Below are 22,771 nucleotides of genomic sequence, written 5' to 3'. Positions count from 1 at the left end.
CGAAACGTCAGGCCATTAACTATTTTTTGCATGGTTTTATTTAGTTAGATTATTTTGTTGTTGTTTTTGTACTAAGTTTTTAACATTTTATTTCATATCACACGTTTCTTTTCCTTTTTGACTGGTTGTTTTGTCTAGCTTATTTTTGAAACCCCTCCCACAAGAGTATTTTTCGAACATCGTTTGGAGTCCAGACTAAAAACTGAGTACCGAGTACCCACCAGTACTCACGAGTGTTCCCGAGACTCCCGAGTCCTGAAAAGAACCTAGTGACGTCAATGGCCATTATGCTGTAACCGAAGACGCTTATAACCACTTCTTCTTACTTTTAAGGGTTCAAATCACACATATTGACTATGGGTGTTAAACACACATTGATGGTTGTATAAGACCAACTCAACAGCAGCTTTTATGATATCAGAACCACCAGTTGACCTTAAATCAATAATGAATTGAAGTTAAGCCTCAATGCTGATTCAGCATTATAACAGTGCGTATCAGGCCTTGACTTATAAACTCCTGGCTCAATACTGGCCAGCTTGTGGAAGAATTATTTGGCTAAAATACAACGGTGTCCGAGAAGTACAACCGCAAAATATGCGGACCGAGAAATTGATATTTAATACGTGGTGAATGAAACTGAGCTCAAATTCACTATGGGTGGGAACTGGGGTGGGGAGGGTGGATAGCACGTTCACAGCTTGATTGTTATTGTTGTTTTGTTTTTGTTTTAGGGTATTTTGTATACTATTTTGTTTGGTTGTTAATTGTTTGTTTGTTGGCGCTGTATGTTTTTTTATTTTATTTTTATTTATTTATTCGGCATAAAAACACATACAAAATACAAACACAATCCAACAAAACAAAAGCCAGGGACATATGCCTGGAATAAAAACAGGTTTACAAAAAAAAGCTTTAGCCCGAAGGCCTTCAATTCAAATATATATCCCTGGCCGTTATTATAATCTAAAATTATTTACAATAAATCTATAGACATTAAGAACATTAGACAATTACAGAAAGATAATAAAAAGCAATGACGCAGAATGAGTAAAAATTTAAAATACCCCCACCGTCCCACCAGTCAAAAAATAAACTTAACCAGCAAAAAAAAATAAAATAAAAAATATGTCAAATTGGCAAGAGACACAAAGGTTTCATTATTATTGCCAAAAGTATAGTAAAATAAACCGTCCGATGATATTTTACGACTTAAATTTTTTTTATAAAAATGTAAATAAAGAACAAATTAATTCATAGTTTAATGACGGACACTATTGTAATGTTCTTGACTTTTGTATTGCTGGACGGGCTTTAGAATTAGTTGGCAACTAGAGGCCATCGTACTATTCTCAAAACCGTATGGTCCGCATTAGATATTCATGACGTGTGTTTACAACTGCGTATAAAATAACTGAGTTAGTTTAGCAGCAGGAGGTTGAATACCTCATGCAGTCAGTCCACGCTTAGCCTACAAGCTAGAAATCAACATAAAATAAAAATGGCACAGAGCAGAACACTTGTTGGAATAGCTGCGGTAGTTGTCCTAGCAGTAGGACTTGGGATTGGGATTTTATTCGGACATTACGTGACTGCCCCAGCAGCAGCTGGTGAAGAGGTACCTTCAACTGGTGAATCTACGGCACCCAAGAGCTACCAAGACGCGGTTAAGGAACCGGACTCCGGGATTGCTCAAAGGATTATCAATGGCATAGACCCGGATAAAATCAGAGAAAACCTCATGTGAGTTAATAATGTTTTTATTTCTTTAATATTATTTTAAGAAGAAGGACTTTCTCATGATTATCGCATTTAGATATTTTCAAATTTTGACCATACCCCTCTACGGTATAGGGTATGGTCAATATTATGAAAATATCTATAGTCAGATGAATATTACGTATGGAACAATACAATTGCTCCAAGGGTACGAGGAGTACCACTTCGGGGCCGACGGTGTCGGTTGATTCCTTAAGAAATAACATTTATTTTATACAAAACGAATAAATTCTTCTTTTGACAATAATTCAAAAAGTTTTTTAATTCAGCTTTTTTACAATAATTCAAAAAGTTTGTTTAACTATAATAAACTCCGTACCGAGCTGCTTATTCTAGTTTTTCTTTCTGAGGGCTTCATCGAAATGTTATTAAGGGTTGAATTGTTTGGCAATAGTACAATACCTTCTTACTGTTTAATCTTTCCATATAGATAACTGTATAGCTGCTTATTCTAGTTTTTCTTTCTGAGGGCTTCATCGAAATGTTATTAAGGGTTGAATTGTTTGGCAATAGTACAATACCTTCTTACTGTTTAATCTTTCCATATAGATAACTGTATAGCTTTATTGAGTAATTAAATAAGAGTGTAGTAATTTCAAAGGGAAGTTTCCTTTATTTGAAAGGGTCGTGTCGTGAGGATGCTTATCAGTGTGCCACTATATGTTTTCCAGTGCGACATTCAACACCCCGTGTGTGAACAACTATAGTATGGCCTACTTCTGCTCTTATGGTTCATTGAGCTGCTGCCCTCATTCAGTGTGTTGTTCAGAAAGTTGTTTATCTCAATATCCCCTTTCAGCTTGACACCATTTTCTTGTAAAGAATCCTATATACAGAGCTCGTCTGGCTCAATAATAGTCACACAACTTTTTGAATAATATTATACACCACGATCTTCAAGCGCACTGGAAGTCTGGGTCGATCTTTTGAATACGTTTAGCACGAAATGCAAAAGGCTTTCAGTGAACAAAAATTAATGTTTGAATGAAGGTTATTTTGGTGTGAAATTGCTGGTACAAATTTAAAAAAAATACTGAAATTTTACTATTTACGGCATGTTTGAGTTTATTCGTGAAACTCTTGCATAAAACCTATAAAACGCATTCAGTAGACGACCCAACGCCCAGTGTAAATTCCTTCACTGATGATGTCGGCACTCAGCTTTTGAGAGCTATTCTGTTTTCAATTAATGTGGTTTCAATTATTCCACTCTCCTTTACATGTTATTCTCTTTCAGAAAATTTTAGTTCCAAACATTTTGGATCAACATCTATAGGCCTACGGTGTGTGCTTTTTTCTGTTTGAAGAACTTATATGAGGTTACAGCGACCGCCAATATGGTATAAGGGGAACAAACCAAACAAAATTGAAGTCGTGAAAACATTTCGTTATCAAAAACACCATTATATAAATATCTAACCCCTTGACATGAAATACTCATGCTTTTGAGGTGTGTGTGTCTAGTGTTGTGCCGGGCACGACCTGGTGTGTGTGTTTTTTTATTTTATATTTTTTATTGCAAGGAGCTTCAGTCAATATTGATCATCGTAAAGTTTTGGCGTTGTTCTAAAATGGGTCAGATGAAAACTCAAATTCAGCATCGAGCAGTAAATCATGACTCGAGTTCAATTCTTCATGTGTATACCGTAAGCTTGTAACTTCGTTTTGTGAAGTGAAATATAATTCAAATTATTTTATCTACTGAAGACAAGCAGAGCATACTGTTCGAAACGTCGAGTCAGAGACCATGTATACACCAAATCTGTTCAGGGCCAACACTCCTACCAACAATATTGACAAAGCGTATTCACAAGTGTTATAGTTGCTTGTTGCACTTTATTTTGTATTATAAGAAACGAGCTATATCCAACATTTTTGGTAAGACATCTGCTCTAGAATACCAAGGTTCGCAACCCACCCGAGTATTATGTTTTGATGCTTGTAAACAGTGCTAGCACACATCGGTGTATAAAACCCCAAATTAGTAAAGCCTCATCTAGATCGAAAACCCATCTCGGTTACAAAGGTATCCTTATTGCCATTGTTTCACAGAGATTCGGACAGAAAGAACGAGTTATCACTAGAATGATCATAATGATGGACTTTAACCCAAAACTACTCCGCCCAGGCTACTGTTATCATTCTTAATCCTCAATAATTATAGTAGACAGGATGATATAAAGATAAGTGTTGTGTTTCGGTTGCAACAATGGACGTACAGCCGCGTGTTTTAGCTGATATCAAAGCGTAGGCACTCTATCGGTAGTTGTTGTTTGATTACTAGAAATAATAGGCTTTAAGTTTCTGGTCATTGTTGATAATGATATAGGGGCCTACTTATGATAGTTAAAATATTTTCTGATATGATGTTTTTAATAAATACAGCAAATAATTATTTTCTGTTCAACTTAAGCTCAGAGACGCTTAACACATTCGTTATGCCTACGGACCGGATAGCGAGATCAGAACGCTTTTGTATAGGCATTCTTGACGAACCCCTTACATGACGTCACACGCTGAGGCCAAAAAGCGCCCTCATTGAGGCAAACAAAGGAGGCAGATCATTGGACGATGGCCGTTCTTTTTTCGTAATAAAACGTGCGCATGACCTCGGATTTTGTTGATATGATTCTTATGACAATGTCTTGAGCTATAATAATGAGGAGTTTGTTGGCATAGTATTGTCTGAGACCCACTGGCATAGTATTGTCTGAGACCCACATCGTTCATTGCTATAAGTTGCCTCGTCGTCATCCCAGGGCCCAATTTTATAGAACTGCTAAGCCCAAAGATTTGCTTAGCATGAAATTTTTGCCTTAAGTTGATAAAAACAAGATTACCAACAAAATTTCCACGTGATTTTCAGGATAAGCAAACAGCAGCTGAATATTAGTAACAAGCAGTATGCAACAAATGGAAATTTAATGGTAATCCTGTTTTTATTAAAGAAAAAATTCATGCTTAGCAAATTGTTTTGCTTAGCAGCTCTATGAAATTTGGGTCTCAGATGGGTCGAGTTGTTTGCAGTGCGTTGGGAACCGGGACCACCAGCGGCTCAGTGTGTGATGGAGGTTCCATGGTGAGGTCTGGTGTTATTTTACACAAAATAAGGCCATGTGAGCTATGACCTCCGGTTGTCCTGTTCTTTGTGCTAATTAAAATGTCTAATAAACATACTTTTGCCGTTTCAATAATTAGCACTAATTATTCCCTAGGCCTTCGTCTACCAAAAAATAGGTGCCAGGGAATTATGTCCCCCAATATTGGAAGTTAACATGGGCTGAGGATTGGATTGAAAAGAGGGCGCTATCGGAAGAAATTTGTACTACACAGTTTCATAATAATAATAATTATTATTTGTTTATGGTTATGGGTTCGGCCGTTGTAAACATCTTCAGTCATGATCCCCATGACCACCCCCCTACCTCCGAGAGAGGGGCGGGGACAAGTGAAGCTCGCGCACATCAGACATAGCGCCCTCAAGTGGTCATAATCGGCCAATGCACAAAAAGTGCCTAGTCCAAAAAGTGTAAAACACCAAAAACAAACTTTATTTCTCAACTTATCCTGTTCCAGCACACAAACGAACCATGGGGGAACCTACCACTACTCACCACCATAGTACTGTAGTGACTGCTGAAGACCCTTGGTAATTTATAACTAACTATTCTTTGCTGTTTTTTCGTCAACGAAGTAAAACAAAATGTTGCCGAGTTGACTTGTTTCTGTTTGCCTAGTGCTAGTCACGCACGCAATACACCCATGTGCACTGTTACTGTGCAGAGTACAGTGGCAGTGTCACTGACACATTAGTATGAGACTACTAATCTATGTGATGTCTTCTTGGCAAAAGCTGAAGAAATCTGACAAAGATGTTTTGTCATGGTGGCAGTTAGTTGCGATAACGTAACCCTCCTGCCGACCACGTAGCCGGAGGGTTACGAAAAACGAAGCAGACGCAATGTGTGCAGGGCGAAATGGTTAAAAACGTACAATTTCGACAGCTAGTCAGCAGATTTGCTAAATTTTTACCACTTTTAAAAATCATTACACAAATTCTAGAAACACGAACTTGATCCTCAATGTCTAATGAATCCTGCAATATCACTCAAAACACCATTGAGGAAATAATTTGAAGAAAAGGCACAAAAACTTACCAGATTCCCGAGCGAAAGACCCAGGTTGAAAATTCGAAAATTACTGTATACTGTGTGGGTGCGGCCGTTGGTCATTTTTCGAGGCCCCTGCACTCAGCAAATATCCTCTAAAACACGTATGTGGTCAGTCCGAAGTAGGTATTAATTAACCTTATTATTTATTTTCTGTGTTTTTGGCTGCAGATATCTGACATCCAAATCCCACGTAGCTGGCAGCCCGGTCAGTCTTGAGCAGGCAGAATGGGTACGAGATTCCTGGATGGACCAAGGACTGGACAAGGCTGAAGTGGTCAGCTATAATGTCCTGCTTTCTTATCCACCAGTGATAGAGGATACTGACCAAAACAGGGTTAGTTAAAACATGATTAATTATTTCGAAACCCTAGCTGTTACAATAATCATTGCTGTTACCCAAATTCCTTTAACATGTTTGTAATTGCCACAGACCAGTATTCTCACGTGGTGTATCCCAACATAAGGATGACGCTCCACAGAACAGAATCAGTTCAAAGTTTGTTCAAACATTTTAATTTTTTTTAAATCCTCACTGTGACAATCATCAAGTCAAGGAATTTGAAGATTTTGTAGAGATTTTTGTAGACACTCCAACAATTGCTTTAAACCCAGGGGAACCCAAGGTGTCAATAAAAACAGTGGGTGAGAGTTTTAATAATACTGGAGATTGAAGCAAAGGGTTAAGGCTGCGAAATTGAAGAGGTATGACAACAGTGGGTGCTATTTATGACCTTTTTCCAATACCAATTTGCCCAATCGCCAACTGTGAGGTGCATGCTGGTCTAGCTAGTGATCCAACTTGATTGCTAGCTAGACCAGCATGCACCTGTACCATGCCTAATGCCACGCAGGCAAGGCCATTTTCTATTTTTCCAGCCCTGGGTGTACCCATTGGGCATTTCATATTGTCTATGGGACACCACGGCAAAGACCAGGGCAACAGAAGCCATAACTACCAAGAAAGATCCAGACATCTTAGCTCCATTCAATGCTTACTAACACCATTCTTTCCTTCTTATTACTGTCTGTAGATTGAACTATTGGCATCTTCTGGAGGTCCTGTTGAGTTTACAACTCAGTTAAGAGAACCTCCTTTAGACCCAGATACAGACACCCCAATGGAAGATCCAGACATCTTAGCTCCATTCAATACTTACTAACATCACTTCCTTCTTGCTGTCTGTAGATTGAACTATTGACATCTTCAGGAGGTCCTGTTGAGTTTACAACTCAGTTAAGAGAACCTCCTCTAGACCCAGATACAGACACTCCAATGGAAGATCCAGACATTTTGGCTCCGTTCAACGCATACTCGGCAAGCGGTGAAATAGAGGTAAAGTAACTGTTTACATTAGGGCTAGATAGATAGGTAGAGCACCGAGTAGTCAATCCAGAAGTCTCGGCCGAATGACAGAGAAAGGAGACTGTTTACATTAGGGCTAGATAGATAGCTCGTCTGCTCAGGTAGGTAGAGCACCGAGTATTCAATCCAGAAGTCTCGGCCGAATGACAGAGAAAGGAGACTGTTTACATTAGGGCTAGATAGATAGCTCGTCTGCTCAGGTAGGTAGAGCACCGAGTAGTCAATCCAGAAGTCTCGGCCGAATGACAGAGAAAGGAGACTGTTTACATTAGGGCTAGATAGATAGCTCGTCTGCTCAGGTAGGTAGAGCACCGAGTAGTCAATCCAGAAGTCTCGGCCGAATGACAGAGAAAGGAGACTGTTTACATTAGGGCTAGATAGATAGCTCGTCTGCTCAGGTAGGTAGAGCACCGAGTAGTCAATCCAGAAGTCTCGGCCGAATGACAGAGAAAGGAGACTGTTTACATTAGGGCTAGATAGATAGCTCGTCTGCTCAGGTAGGTAGAGCACCGAGTAGTCAATCCAGAAGTCTCGGCCGAATGACAGAGAAAGGAGACTGTTTACATTAGGGCTAGATAGATAGCTCGTCTGCTCAGGTAGGTAGAGCACCGAGTAGTCAATCCAGAGGTCTCAGGTTCAAGTCTCCACTCTAGTCAAGTTTTCTTTGTCCAACCCCCAAAATTTAATTTAACAAAAACAAAACTCGGCATTCTCAAGAAGACGGTCAGAGCACACTGCTCGAAACGTCGATCAGAAATCGGCTCTTCTCTGAGCCACCACTACTCACTAAAATTTTTACATGGTTTTACTGTAAACCTTACTTACTTATACTCTAAAACCATTTCATGGTGCGAAATGTTTTTAAAAGGAGTAGGTCTCATAATTCAAATAAAGTTCCACATACTATAAAGTGCGCTGAGCGTCACTGAGATAGGGATATGCACACTATATAAGAAACCAATATAAATGGGTGCGTCCGATTAGCTTCCCCGAGTGAGCCCCTGACAAGAGCTAATCGAACGATCACTCACCCTCTCGTGGTGACGTCATGCACCTGATGCCAGTCCCTAAGTGACCCGTTCCACAAGCAGGGCACTTTGGGTTGACCAAACGACTCTTACTTTTACAATATTTCTTGTTCCGTAATGTTTTCAGGGAGATCTTGTGTATGTTAACTACGGCAGAGTGGAAGATTTCCAGGATTTAGAAAGAGTTCTTAAAATCGACGTCTCTGGAAAAATCTGCATTGCTCGCTATGCAAAGCTTTACAGGGGAGACAAGGTGAGATGGATACTAGACTATTCGTGCATTACAGTAATGTGTTTGTTGGTTTGAACAGAACCAGACTGCTTTGTATGCATTACAGTAATGTGTTTGTTGGTTTGAACGGAACCAGACTGCTTTGTATGCATTACAGTAATGTGTTTGGATTTGAAACTTTGCATGGTGGGAGTATAAATAATAATAATAAACTACAGCATTTATAAGGGGCACTTTACTGAAAACATTCAAAGGCGCTGGTCTGGAACAAATTAAGGATTAAGTTAAAGTATTGTCAAGATGTTGGAAATCAAGCATGAACAAGTGTGTTTTAAGTTTCTGCTGGACGAGAGTGATGTTGTGTATGTGAGAGGTATTCCGGAAGTGAGTTCCAGAGTCTAGGTGCTATGTTGGAAAATTAGGTGAGGTTTGAGAGGTATTCCGGAAGTGAGTTCCAGAGTCTAGGTGCTATGTTGGAAAATTAGGTGAGGTTTGCGGTAACACCATGTGAAAATCTTGTTAAAGGTTAAGAAAACTTGTCCTAAAAGTAAGTTTTCCTTCCGACAGGCTGCGAATGCAGAGCGTGCTGGTTGTATTGGGATGATTTTATACAGTGACCCCTCGGACTACGCAGTTCCCGGAGCTGCGGTCTACCCAGATGGAATATACCTACCTGGTACTGGGACACAACGAGGTTCTCTTATGATCGGTATCGGTGACCCTCTGACCCGTGGATATCCTGCTATTGGTAAGATTCAAACCCAACCTCATTCATAGTGGTATATACCTCCCTGGTACTGGGACACAAAGAGGTTCTCTTATGATTGGTATCGGTGACCCTCTGACCCGTGGATATCCCGCTATTTGTAAGAGTGGAACCTAATTTCATGCTGTGTGGTTTGGGTTTTCACTACCTGACTGAGAATCATTGAACTCTTGTCCATGCCTTCCCACTCATAGAGCACTTGCGGGGTGTTTAGTGTGCGTTCGTTAAAATTAAAACATTTGAAAATACATGGTCACCTTTAACTTATTATGTCCTTCAATCAAAACAAACACAATGTACGATTTTGTATGGTGTCACCATATATAAGTGAAATAACCAGACATGGACTGAGAGAGAAATCAAATGGTCCTCATTGGGATTTGAACCCAAGACAACCAGATAATTATTAAAGGAACACGTTGCTTTGGATTGGTCAACTTGGTCTTTGAAAAGCGTTTGTAGCCGTTTGTTATTAAATGCATATTATGGGTAGAAAGATGTTGTAAAAGTAGAATACAATGATCCACACAAGCATGCCCCGAAATTGTACGGTTTTCCTTTTACCTTGTCGACTACACGGTTCGCCATTTATGGGAGTCAAATTTTTGACTCCCATAAATGGCCGACCACGCAAGTTCAAGGCAAATTTGTGCGGATCATTGTATTCTACTTTTAAAACATCTTTCCAACCAAATGCATTATATACAAACAATTACAAAGGCTTTTTATAGACCAACTCGTCCGATCCAAGGCAACGTGTTCCTTTAATAAATGAAATGGAATTAAAATTTAATTTCAATCCTTGATGTTTATTTCTGCTAAACAGATTCTGCTTACCGTCTCCCGATTGTTAATGCCACTCTACCCAAGATTCCTGTTCATCCCATTGGATACAATGATGCTGCTCAATTTCTGAGGTAAAGGAGTTGATTTCACCAAATGCTAGCATAAATTCTATCTCAAGTTAGGACGAGTAACAAGTAACGGGTGCTAACTTAGGATTAATCTTAAGGTTTGCATGCTACAGTGCAGGCTGGGACTCGTCCTAAGTCCTAAGATTAGTCCAAAGATTAATCCTAAGTTAGGAAGAGTTTGGTGAAATCAACAGCTGGACACTTTTGGTACTTACTCAAAATTTGTGTTAGCGTAACAACTTTTTGGTAATGAGCAACGAAGAGCAACGATTGCGCTATATAAGAGCTGGTTTTATTTATTATTATTATTATTGATAGTAAAAAACATCGTGAGAAACGGCTCTCTCTGAAATAAAGTAGTATTTGAGGAAGAGATAATTTTTCACAAAAAGTATTTGAATCTAAGAAAGTCTTCTACAATCAGAGAGAATTATGTGCGTATTGAAGTATGAATGTTTATTTCCCTGAGATTGGCTGGAATTGATTAAAGGTTGACATTATGTCACTATCAATATTATCAGATCATCGTCGGTACAAAGACTTACTGTCTAGTTTCCTTTTTGTTTTTATCCAACAGTATAATGGGCGGTAATGAGACAACGGAAGACTGGGCAGGAAATTTAACTGGTGTGGTCTTTAGGTATGGACCAGGATTCAATGCTGTCAACCAAAACAAGTAAGTCAAAAACATAACATGGATACTTAACAATACTTTATGTATAGATTCAGTCAAGCATTTTGTTAAGTTGTTATTCCTTTAAAAAACAATCTTCTGACGATGACTAGAGCAAGCTAGTTGCAATGTTAAGACCAATTCCAGAACTGACTTTGCAGTATTGCTCTAATTACGATTCTATTAGGTAGTAGAACTTTCTATACCTTCTGCCCGGTAAGTAGTTAAAAAAAGCAGGACAGTTCGTTTCAGAACGGAGAAGTCTCCCGAACATCCGATAAATCTACTCTACTCTACCTGGCAAGTAGATACATGCATGGTGTTACCGCAAACCAAATATCTACTTGTGTATTTGTTTTTCTTTGTAGGAAAGTAGCTATGAAGATCTACACTACGAATAGAATGGCCGATGGATATAACACCATAGGATCAATCAGAGGCAGTGTGGAACCAGGTACACATTGTTGTTAAGCCCAGTTCATACTTCCTGCAAATGCGAATGCGATACCAATGTTGACGTCACATATTCGCAACGAATAATTCGCAGCAGTTGAACTGTGCTCAACTTTTGCGAAACATTTGCTGCGAAAGGAGAGTTGTTACTTCAAATTCAGGTCAAATTAGCTTCACATTCGCAGGAAGTTTGAACCAGGCTTTACCTGTTAATTGTTACCATTAATTCTTGACTGAGCCTTTTGTTTCTGTCACTCGTCACGTCGGTGCTAAAACGTTGTTTCTTCTAAAAGTAGCATCCTCTTAAGGTGATCCCCAGACTGCCACTTCCCAGGCTGTATCATACACAATTGTGTGTGACCCCTGGCTACTCTAAGCTTTCTCACCAAATCTTCCTAAAGAGCATACTGATCCAAACTCTGAGTTATCAACCAACAGTTCTTTTCAGAACCAAATACTACTTCAAAGATGTATACATATTCCTACTGCCAACCTCACTAGATTATACTCCCACTATGCAAAGTTTCATAGAGTAATAACTATATTTGTTATTTCAGATCGTTATGTGATTATCGGTAACCATCGTGATGCCTGGGGGTACGGAGCCATTGATCCTTCTAGCGGTACAGCCTGCCTCATGGAAATAAGCAGAGTCTTGGGCTCTCTTATTAAAGATGGTCAGTTCAAATCATGCTTAGTAAGAATCAATTCATGCTTAGCACTGAAACACCCAAACACTCACAACAAGGATGTTCAGTTCAAATCATGCTTAGTAAGAACCAATTCATGCTTAGCACTGAAACACCCAAGCACTTTTTGCAAGGATGGTCAGTTCAAATCATGCTTAGTAAACCAACTCATGCTAGTACACACTGACACAAACACTTACGAAAGGGATGGTCAGTTCAAATCATGCTTTAGTAAAGTTCAGTTCATGCTTAGCACTAAAACACTCACAAAAATGATGATCAGCCGTTCAAATCATGCTTAGTAAAAATTAGTTCATGCTTAGCACTGAAACATCTGCTATAAAGGCTCTTGATCGACGACACTCGCATCATTAGCACTGAAACACCCAAACTCTCTCAGCAAGGATGGTCGTCAGTTCAAACCATGCTTAGTAAAGTTCAGTTCATGCTTAGCACTGAAACATCTGCTATAATGTCTTTTGATCGACGACACTCACATCATTAGCACTGAAACACCCAAACACTCTCAGCAAGGATGGTCGTCAGTTCAAACCATGCTTAGTAAAGTTCAGTTCATGCTTAGCACTGAAACATCTGCTATAATGTCTTTTGATCGACGACACTCACATCATTAGCACTGAAACACCCAAACACTCTCAGCAAGGATGGTCGTCATTTCAAACCATGCTTAGTAAAGTTCAGTTCATGCTTAGCACTGAACATCTGCTTAAAGTCTCTTGATCGATGACACTCACATCATTAGCACTGAAACACCAAAACACTCTCAGCAAGGATGGTCGTCAGTTCAAACCATGCTTAGTAAAGTTCAGTTCATGCTTAGCACTGAAACATCTGCTTAAAGTCTCTTGATCGACGACACTCACATCATTAGCACTGAAACACCTAAACACTCTCAGCAAGGATGGTCGTCAGTTCAAACCATGCTTAGTAAAGTTCAGTTCATGCTTAGCACTAAAACACTCACAAAAATGATGATCAGCCGTTCAAATCATGCTTAGTAAAAATTAGTTCATGCTTAGCACTGAAACATCTGCTATAAAGGCTCTTGATCGACGACACTCGCATCATTAGCACTGAAACACCCAAACTCTCTCAGCAAGGATGGTCGTCAGTTCAAACCATGCTTAGTAAAGTTCAGTTCATGCTTAGCACTGAAACATCTGCTATAATGTCTTTTGATCGACGACACTCACATCATTAGCACTGAAACACCCAAACACTCTCAGCAAGGATGGTCGTCAGTTCAAACCATGCTTAGTAAAGTTCAGTTCATGCTTAGCACTGAAACATCTGCTATAATGTCTTTTGATCGACGACACTCACATCATTAGCACTGAAACACCCAAACACTCTCAGCAAGGATGGTCGTCATTTCAAACCATGCTTAGTAAAGTTCAGTTCATGCTTAGCACTGAACATCTGCTTAAAGTCTCTTGATCGATGACACTCACATCATTAGCACTGAAACACCAAAACACTCTCAGCAAGGATGGTCGTCAGTTCAAACCATGCTTAGTAAAGTTCAGTTCATGCTTAGCACTGAAACATCTGCTTAAAGTCTCTTGATCGACGACACTCACATCATTAGCACTGAAACACCTAAACACTCTCAGCAAGGATGGTCGTCAGTTCAAACCATGCTTAGTAAAGTTCAGTTCATGCTTAGCACTGAAACATCTGCTATAAAGTCTCTTGATTGACGACACTCACATCATTAGCACTGAAACACCCAAACACTCTCAGCAAGGATGGTCGTCAGTTCAAACCATGTTTAGTAAAGTTCAGTTTATGCTAAGCACTAAAACATTCATAGTTACTGCACAAAAGTATGGAATAGTTTTCCGTACCACTACAGGACTCTTGATACAACATCATCATTAACAGCTGCTCTCAAAACTGACCTGTTTAAAGTAAATATTTACCAGTGATGTTCATTATACATGCTTTTGTTCTCGTCTTTTGAACTGTTTGTCTTTTTTTTGTATCATGAGCGCCATGAGTACCTTTGGGTGAATGCCGGCACTTTACAAGACTGCATTATTATTAGTATTGAAGAGATTTGTGTTGGTTTTAGGTTGGAGACCAAGGCGTACCATCATGTTTGGCAGTTGGGGAGCTGAGGAGCATGGAATTATCGGATCAAATGAATGGGTCGAGGTAACAACATTTCTCTGTATCTTTTCTCCGAGTTTTTTTTTTCGTGATTATTATCAAATCAATTGTTTCCAATTACACTTTTGCAAATACCTGGGATTTAATTGATCTAATAATTGAATCTGGATATAATATTGTTTACCCATTTTTTTTTTAACAGCAGACTAGGAGCAGGAAAGCATTTTCTGTTTGTGAAGTGTCAATTTTTATTGTCTGATCTGATTTCTTTTCCAGGAATATGCTCAGAAGCTTGGAGCGAGGGCCATCTCTTATCTGAACTTAGATATTGCTGTGTCAGGTACGTCACTAATTGTTCTGGATCTGGATAACTATGCTCAATGTTCTTTTTAGAGCAAAACGAGAAGAGTAGGTGTGTCCAAATTATGTACATGAATAAGTTACAACAAACCTTTTTGTTATACTGGATCTCTCTTTCCTGTTGAATATAGCCCTGGGGAGGCCCCAAGTTTTTTGTTTACAGTTACCCCTGCACACCTTCACACTGTCTGCGTCTAGGTACCTATTCAACATGGGCGTCCAGCCTTCTGATTTGTGCGATACCTCATAGCAAAATTATTGTGTGTATGGGTCAATTACATTGAATATTTTGTAGTCCTGATGCAATTTTAACATCTTTTAACTGTTTTTGAATCTTCATAGGTACATATGTGGTTGAGATTGCTGGAACACCAAACCTGTACAGCACCATCTACAAGGCTGCTATGAAGGTAAGAAGCAATTATCATTAAGTGTCTTGCTCAACTGGTGCCCTAATTATCATTAGGTGTCTTGCTCAACTGGTGCCCTAATCAATCAATCATGTCGCCCCACATCTTCCTTTATGCAGGCAGCCTAGTCTGTTGTGGTCTCTGCCCCAGCATCTCTCCTCAGGACACCGACATAGCTCAACCTCCCTCTTCCCGTCAGCTTCACCCCCCCCCCCCACCATGAGGCGATTCCAACAGCACCAGACGGCTTACAGGTAGCTCAGGGTGCCTGCAGCAATGCCCTAACATGCCAATCCGCCTGTATGTGATCTCTGGTGAGATCTGAGGCAGCATGCTTTGAAGGGTCTTATTAGAAAAGTACCCTACCTTGTCATGACACTCCTCTTTTATAATTAAGAAACACCTTTTTTAAACTATTGATTACATTTTTTGTTTTTAGATCCCGGATCCTAACCCAGAAGGAAGTCGTCAGACGGTTTATGACACGTGGAAAGAGAGAGACCTAAAGGGAAATACCAAAGATGGACATCCTCAGTAAGTCACTCTCTAATAATAACAAAGATGGACATCCTCAGTAAGTCACTCTCTAATAATAACAAAGATGGACATCCTCAGTAAGTCACTCTCTAATAATAACAAAGATGGACATCCTCAGTAAGTCACTCTCTAATAATAACAAAGATGGACATCCTCAGTAAGTCACTCTCTAATAATAACAAAGATGGACATCCTCAGTAAGTCACTCTCTAATAATAACAAAGATGGACATCCTCAGTAAGTCACTCTCTAATAATAATAATAATTATAATAATAATAGTGGCTTCAACGATCACAGCTCATATCTCACTCAGTGACACTCAAGGCGCTTCAACGATCAGTATTGTCCTTTAAGGTATGTGGGGCTATGTTTGAAACATGAGACCTCCTTTTTCATAGCACCATGTATTGGTTTACAAGTTGCTGTAGTGCAATATTCTGCCAATCAAACCAGGAACACCTGGGCTAACCCTTTCTCTTATCGATAAGTGTACTTGGTTCTTCTGTGTTACACAACACACAGGACCTACGCCTTTAAGGCCATGTCACACCAGGCAATTTACACTGCAACCAGTTCCAGGCAATCTCCAAGAGGGAAAAGCAGTCACATTTCAATCTTCATGTACTTTCCTTGTTGATTTACTTTCCTTGTTGATTTACACTGCAACCAGTTCCAGGCAATCTCCAAGAGGGAAAAGCAGTCACATTTCAATCTTCATGTACTTTCCTTGTTGATTTACTTTCCTTGTTGATTTACACTGCAACCAGTTCCAGGCAATCTCCAAGAGGGAAAAGCAGTCACATTTCAATCTTCATGTACTTTCCTTGTTGATCGTAAGACAATGTTTAAAAAAAGACTTGTGCCCTACCAAAGTGGTCCTGTAGCATGCACTGTAAATGGTTGCTTCCAAGTTGCCTGTAAAAGTTGCCTAGTGTGACAAGGCCCTTACATCCTTGGTTAAGTAAGTTAATCAGAAGGTATTGATTTACCAACAAACTTCCCGACGACTAATAACATTTCCTTTCTTGACCCCTTCCTCTTCCTCCTTCCAGTATTGGAACTCTTGGGTCAGGAAGCGACTATGTACCATTCCTTCAGATTCTTAAGGTACTATTAGTTACAAACAAACTTCCCAACGACTAATAACATTTTCTTTCTTGACCCCTTCCTCTTCCTCCTTCCAGTATTGGAACTCTAGGGTCAGGAAGCGACTATGTACCATTCCTTCAGATTCTTAAGGTACTATTAGTTACAAACAAACTTCCCAACGACTAATAACATTTTCTTTCTTGACCCCTTCCTCTTCCTCCTTCCAGTATTGGAACTCTAGGGTCAGGAAGCGACTATGTACCATTCCTTCAGATTCTTAAGGTACTATTAGTTACAAACAAACTTCCCAACGACTAATAACATTTTCTTTCTTGACCCCTTCCTCTTCCTCCTTCCAGTATTGGAACTCTAGGGTCAGGAAGCGACTATGCACCATTCCTTCAGATTCTTAAGGTACTATTAGTTACAAACAAACTTCCCAACGACTAATAACATTTTCTTTCTTGACCCCTTCCTCTTCCTCCTTCCAGTATTGGAACTCTAGGGTCAGGAAGCGACTATGCACCATTCCTTCAGATTCTTAAGGTACTATTAGTTACAAACAAACTTCCCAACGACTAATAACATTTTCTTTCTTGACCCCTTCCTCTTCCTCCTTCCAGTATTGGAACTCTAGGGTCAGGAAGCGACTATGTACCATTCCTTCAAATTCTTAAGGTACTATTAGTTACAAACAAACTTCCCAACGACTAATAACATTTTCTTTCTTGACCCCTTCCTCTTCCTCCTTCCAGTATTGGAACTCTAGGGTCAGGAAGCGACTATGCACCATTCCTTCAGATTCTTGGCATCTCGGCAATTGATTTAACCTACACCTACGATCAGGTACTCATTATTATTGTAATATTAATAATTCAACCTCCATAGGCTTACTGTCAAGCACTACTGTACAGAGACATCGAAAGGGCTTAAAACATAAATTGAGTACGGATCAAAAGATGTATTCAACTGATGACATTATGATAATAATTTTGTTTGGGAAATGGGTTCGTCAGTGGTCATGCTTTTATCTTTGAAGGGGACACTTCAGGGGCCACCATCCTCTAATGTTTTTTTTCTAGAAATCCCATTTGCGATCGATCACTACATTAGACTACACAAATGCGCGTTTTCCTTTTTTATCGCAAGTATCAGATGGGGCTGGCACCAAAAGGGGTTCTTGCATTGGAAATGTCAAGGGATCCAACCCCACCTTCAAGTGACTCACTGTGGATTTGTTTTAACTCTAGAAAGAACTGAGTATACAGTGCTAAAACATATCAGTGTATATATGGGTAAATCCAAAATGAATATTGAATGCTGAATAGTTATTCAAACTAGCGGAGTAGATTTTGGGATTCAAGATACTAATTTGTGCTGAAAAGAGCTGTCCTGCTTATAAAGTATTACCTTGGTGGAAGAAAGGAAGACCCCAGGTCTACTAATTTCGTAAAGGTTATTATTTCACTTTGGCAACATTTTGCAACTTAGCCACTGCCTCTAGCCACCGGGCGATCTCGGTAGTCTAGTTGATGTGACACTGCTCTGGAATTGCAAAGGTTGTGGGTTCGAATCCCACCCGAGTAATATGCATGTGATTTTTTTTTCACAGAACTCGGGTAAGTACTGAGTATACAGTGTTAACCCACATAGGCGTATATGGGTAAACCAACATTTATTTTTCAAGTTACTTATTCAATGTTTTTTTTTATTTGTAGAATGGTATCCCAATTTCTGGCTACCCCATGTACCACTCCGTCTACGAGACCTTTAAGTTAGTCGACCGATACTACGATCCTGGTTTCAAATATCATCGAGCAATGACTCAGCTTGTTGCGGAGATTGCACGTAACTTAGCGGAGTCTATCGTACTGCCCATGGATGTAGCGCTCTACGCGGAATATGTCAAGGAATATTATGAGAATCTTCGAGAAGGAAGTTACGGACAGAGACTCATTCAAGAAGGAATCTCTTTCAGTGAGTATTTAAGATCTAGAAACTCCTGGGGTGAATTTCACAAAGAGTTAGACTAGTCTTATCATGAGTTGGGACCAGTTACTGGTCCCAACTTAGGACTAGCCTTAGTTTTTTTTAAATCTCCTAGGACTAGTTCTAAGTTCGGACTAGTCCTAACTCTTTGTGAAATCAACCCCAGAGCTCTTTCAGTGCAGGCTTAGTTTGGCATTTTGAACCTTTCAAGAAGAAATCTCATTCGGTGAGTATTTTTAAGACCTAGAAACTTTCTAAAGGGGCTGTTTCTATGATTAAAGCAGACCTGTAGCGCAGGTTCTCTCCATAGATATAATACAGAGGGAGGGTGATGCATGCTGTAACTGGGTGAGAGTTCATAATTCCATGTACAGCCACAGGCCTGCTTTGATCATGACGACACAGCAACTTCAAGACATTGATAACCAGGTGACTTATTTGCTCTCGACTGCAACTGAAAGGAAACAACTGTGTGCTGGATGTTTTGTCTTACTTCACAAGTGCAAAGTGTTTACGCTAATGATAGCAGTGATAGGCCTAAAGCGTTTCAATGGGAGATCGTTAGGTACATTAGGGGGCAGCATACTTACCAGTTATAACTACGGCTAGATTTCCACATCATCGTGGTTGGAGTGTTGGATGGTCTTAGCAACACCCCTAACAACATTTGTCACTGTAACCATAGCTGCCAAATCAGATACAGCCTAAAAACTTCATGAAAAACGGAAATTCACCCGTTAGGTCTGCTCTCACCTGGCTGTCCAAAATCTATCCTTAAAAGTTGTAAATGGAAAAAGTTGTAATGAATGACTTATGATATTTTGTTCAGATGATATGCAGGCTGCTGTAAACAAGTTGACTGAAGCTGCCAATGCGTTCCAACTGAGAGTTGAAGAAGCAGATAAGACTGAGTACGTATTTAATAGATGATGATTTTGCAAGTGGAAATGATAACAAATTGTTTTTACCCTTACACCACTGAGTATTAACCAAGGAACCTAGTGGTAGCACTTCAAGATAATCATAGGATCCATATGATCGTCTAGACTTTTTTTGGAATTCACACTTTTTTGTATCTGCTTAGTGAAAAAAAAGCCCTAAAAGCCTCCGATTTGAAGAAGTGGCTCTCTTTGGTCTACATAATAAACCAGAAAATTTGTGCTGAAATAGCCTGAAAAGTTTACAATTTAAAGCCAACACCAGTGACCATGTATATGTAGATCAACCAATGTACAAGATACAATGTGACAGCGTTTTACAAAGGACCACAAATCATGTTTCTTTTTCTTGTTTTTTATTTAGTGTTCTACAGGTACGAATGTTAAACGACCAAATGCACATGTTTGAGAGAGCTTTTATCGACGTCCAAGGTCTGCCGGATCGTCCTTTTGTCAGGTAAGTCGTCTCTTTACTCTTTAGATTCTATGACGACAGTTACCAATAAGTCACATATAAATTGAATTTGACTTTGAGTTTATGTACCTTATGGAAAGGTTTGTGGCCACACCATGTAATGACTATCTCTAAATGAGTTGGGGTGGTTCTGAAAAGAACCTTTGGTTTTAACTCAACGTTTCGTTCAGTATGCTCTAATCATCTTCTTGAGAAAGACAATCTACTGATCGAAACGTTGAGTAGGAATCAAAGGTTATTTTCAGAACAACCCCAACTCATTTAGAGATAGTCATTACCGCAAACCTTACTACAGGCCTGACACTTCACGGAGGCAATGGAAGCGATTGCCTCCTTTGCCCCTTGCCATTGCCTTGGTGCCCTTGAAATGCTCCAGTAGAAATTTACAATTTCTTCATAGGGTGCCCTTTCCCAAAGAGAAAATGCCTTGGTGCCCTTGCCCTTTCAAAAACGAAGCATACAGGCCTGTTACTATATCGTATTTCCACCATGCAAAGTTTAAATCCTACTTATTGTACCTTGTTCTTCATCCCAGGCACATTGTATTTGCACCAAGCAGCCGAGACAGCTACGCCAGCGATAAATTCCCCGGAATCGTGGACTCTATGTTTGACATCGATAACAACCCTGACCCTGAGAAATGGGAGCTCGTCAAGAAGCAATTATCAATCGCTATCTTCACTATCCAATCAGCATCAAGCATTCTCTTAGAAGTGGCGTAAAGGTTCAAAGGTCGTCTTTCAGAAGGAGATGTGTCAAAACATTTTCAAATGTTTCATTTATTGGTTGAGGGGAGTTCAAGGAGTTTGTTTTCCTAGTGTTTTCTGTAAAACTAAAACACTTTTTGCACCAAACCATATGGCGCTCTGTAGGTGTTTGGTATTTCAGATCTTTCAACTCCAATTTGAAGTACTTGCATCCTAACAACTGTATTTTGTTTCAACTATCATTGAAAACCTATATCGCATCTGGTCTTCTAGAATCCTCCCGGCGGACATCCAAAACGCGGCAGGAGGAAAATGAGCTACACTGACACAATCACCCGAGACACAAATCTCAATCCAAATGAGACGCAACAACTCATGAGGGACAAAGCAACCTGGCACCACTTCATCAAAGCTACTTCTACTATTCCGTCTTAGGACGAAGGATGATGATGATGATCATTGAAATGATCAGATCTTTCTCTTTCCTTGGTGGTGGCAAGCATGGTATGGAGGGTGGCATTGACTAAAACTACGACTTTGTCACAAATGTCCTTGTGCTCAGGCGACTTAAGTCACCATTGGGGATAAAAAGGTTACACTTTGTGGCTTTTGGGTGAAACAACAGTATTCAAATTGAGGCTTTTATAAGAGCCACAGCCGGACCTGTCTTCCATTATAACATTATCGTGTTAAATAGAGAGTTTCTCAATAAATGGTTTTGGGTTAAAGATTGTTACAGACAGGTTTATAATTTAGTCTTAAAATATTCCACACAGAATCAACTCAAACCGATCAAGCAATATATTTTTGAAGGAATTTTTTTTTACAAATTTCTGATATAGATCCTTTATTCAGATTATCGTAGTATAATTTTTAGAATTTAGAAATTTTAATTATAAGAGAAGTAATAGTTAATGATGCGATTATTAATTGTTTGAAAAAGTCGACAATTATTTACTTTCAAGACTTCAAAACTATCCACTCTCACAGCAGATCAGAGGTATATAATGGGGCAGAGACCCACAATCTTGTTCTAAACTTGTGTGTGAATTGGGGGTACAATGTTCTTTCTACTTCAATCTGACTTCCACAAAGTGTTTTTAAATGACATGAAAGGCATGTAAGTCGGCCCTTGTACTAAAGACAAACTTTCTGGGTTTTGTTCCGAGGGTTAATTATCTTGTCTGGAATGTAGAAAGAAAATACAGGAAATAATGGCAGTGAAAGTTTGTTGAAAAGTATTTTGAGGTTTCTTGATAATTGTACTCTGCTTTAGTTTAGAAATGTAAAGCATTTTGATGCCTTGGCTCTTTTTAAACTTTCTGTTATCATTTAATAATTAGTTAATTATTTTATAAAGGAAATCATGATGTAATTGGTCATAAAGTAATGTTGGTGATGGCTCAATCAAAGTGTATTTATTATTTTCATGTTGGCCTCTTCTTTTTTTTTTCTTCTTTTTTGTTAAATACAAATTACTGTGGTAAAAGTTAATTAGACCAAAGTGCCTACTACAGAGATTAATTGTGTCTATCTATGCAAAATTCATATACAAATTAAGTAATGCCTTAAATAATTAAAGGTATCTAATTTTTAGTCTTCGTTTCAAACATAAAGTAATCATAAGATGTAATTATGAAGTTTGATTGAAATATTGAATAAAATATAGTGCGATTTTAACAGCTTTGTTATTTTCCTTTTCAAGTAAAAGTTTGCACATTAAGTTTATTTCTTCCCTTTGTTTTTGGATGTACACATGTAAAACTCCTCCACTATTTTTTTGTTGGGTCATACCAAAACCTTTTTCAAAAGAAACAAAAATGGGGCCGCTGATAGTTTTTGGAAAATGTGAACAAAAACGTGGAGAGAAAGAAACACAGTTTATGTTTTATTCGGTTCAAAAGTGTTCATTTTGCGTTTACAAAGGGTCCGGTGTAACTTCAGTTATTATTTGTTTCTTCATTGTTTTTTTGTAACGCCCCTTTAAGCCGGTAACAAAAAGCCCCTTGGTGGTACCGTTATTTTTTCCACTCACCGCTCTGGTAGCATAGCGCCCTCAGACG

General features: G+C 39.1%; 1 protein-coding gene across 2 annotated transcripts; it reads left to right on the top strand.

The window, feature by feature from the left end:
- The first annotated feature begins 1,394 nt into the window (after positions 1-1,394).
- LOC117299373 (glutamate carboxypeptidase 2-like) lies at positions 1,395-22,388 on the top strand. Of its 2 annotated transcripts, none has more exons than XM_033782910.1 (18): positions 1,395-1,743; positions 6,120-6,285; positions 7,138-7,284; positions 8,470-8,595; positions 9,142-9,322; positions 10,167-10,257; positions 10,832-10,930; positions 11,296-11,381; positions 11,938-12,057; positions 14,165-14,247; positions 14,479-14,542; positions 14,905-14,972; positions 15,412-15,506; positions 17,355-17,445; positions 18,318-18,576; positions 19,418-19,499; positions 19,891-19,983; positions 20,537-22,388. In XM_033782910.1, the coding sequence occupies exons 1-18, from the start codon at positions 1,502-1,504 to the stop codon at positions 20,721-20,723; spliced, it is 2,280 nt and encodes a 759-aa protein (XP_033638801.1). In that variant the 5' UTR covers positions 1,395-1,501; the 3' UTR covers positions 20,724-22,388. The 2 variants fall into 2 exon arrangements, with proteins under 2 accessions (XP_033638801.1, XP_033638802.1); XM_033782911.1 differs by lacking the exon at positions 1,395-1,743 and adding an exon at positions 5,291-5,428.
- The last annotated feature ends 383 nt before the right edge of the window (positions 22,389-22,771 follow it).

This window comes from Asterias rubens, chromosome 14 (assembly GCF_902459465.1).
Source record: "Asterias rubens chromosome 14, eAstRub1.3, whole genome shotgun sequence".
Taxonomy (NCBI): domain Eukaryota; kingdom Metazoa; phylum Echinodermata; class Asteroidea; order Forcipulatida; family Asteriidae; genus Asterias; species Asterias rubens.
Note: the sequence above shows the minus strand (reverse complement) of the source record. Positions and strands in the feature narration are given on the sequence as shown.

Coding starts and splice junctions, on each gene's coding strand:
- LOC117299373 (XM_033782910.1), top strand. CDS start 1,502: ATGGCACAGAGCAGAACACTTGTTGGAATAGCTGCGGTAGTTGTCCTA. Junction 9,323..10,166: donor CCGTGGATATCCTGCTATTG/GTAAGATTCAAA, acceptor TCTGCTAAACAG/ATTCTGCTTACCGTCTCCCG. Junction 18,577..19,417: donor TCAAGAAGGAATCTCTTTCA/GTGAGTATTTAA, acceptor TATTTTGTTCAG/ATGATATGCAGGCTGCTGTA.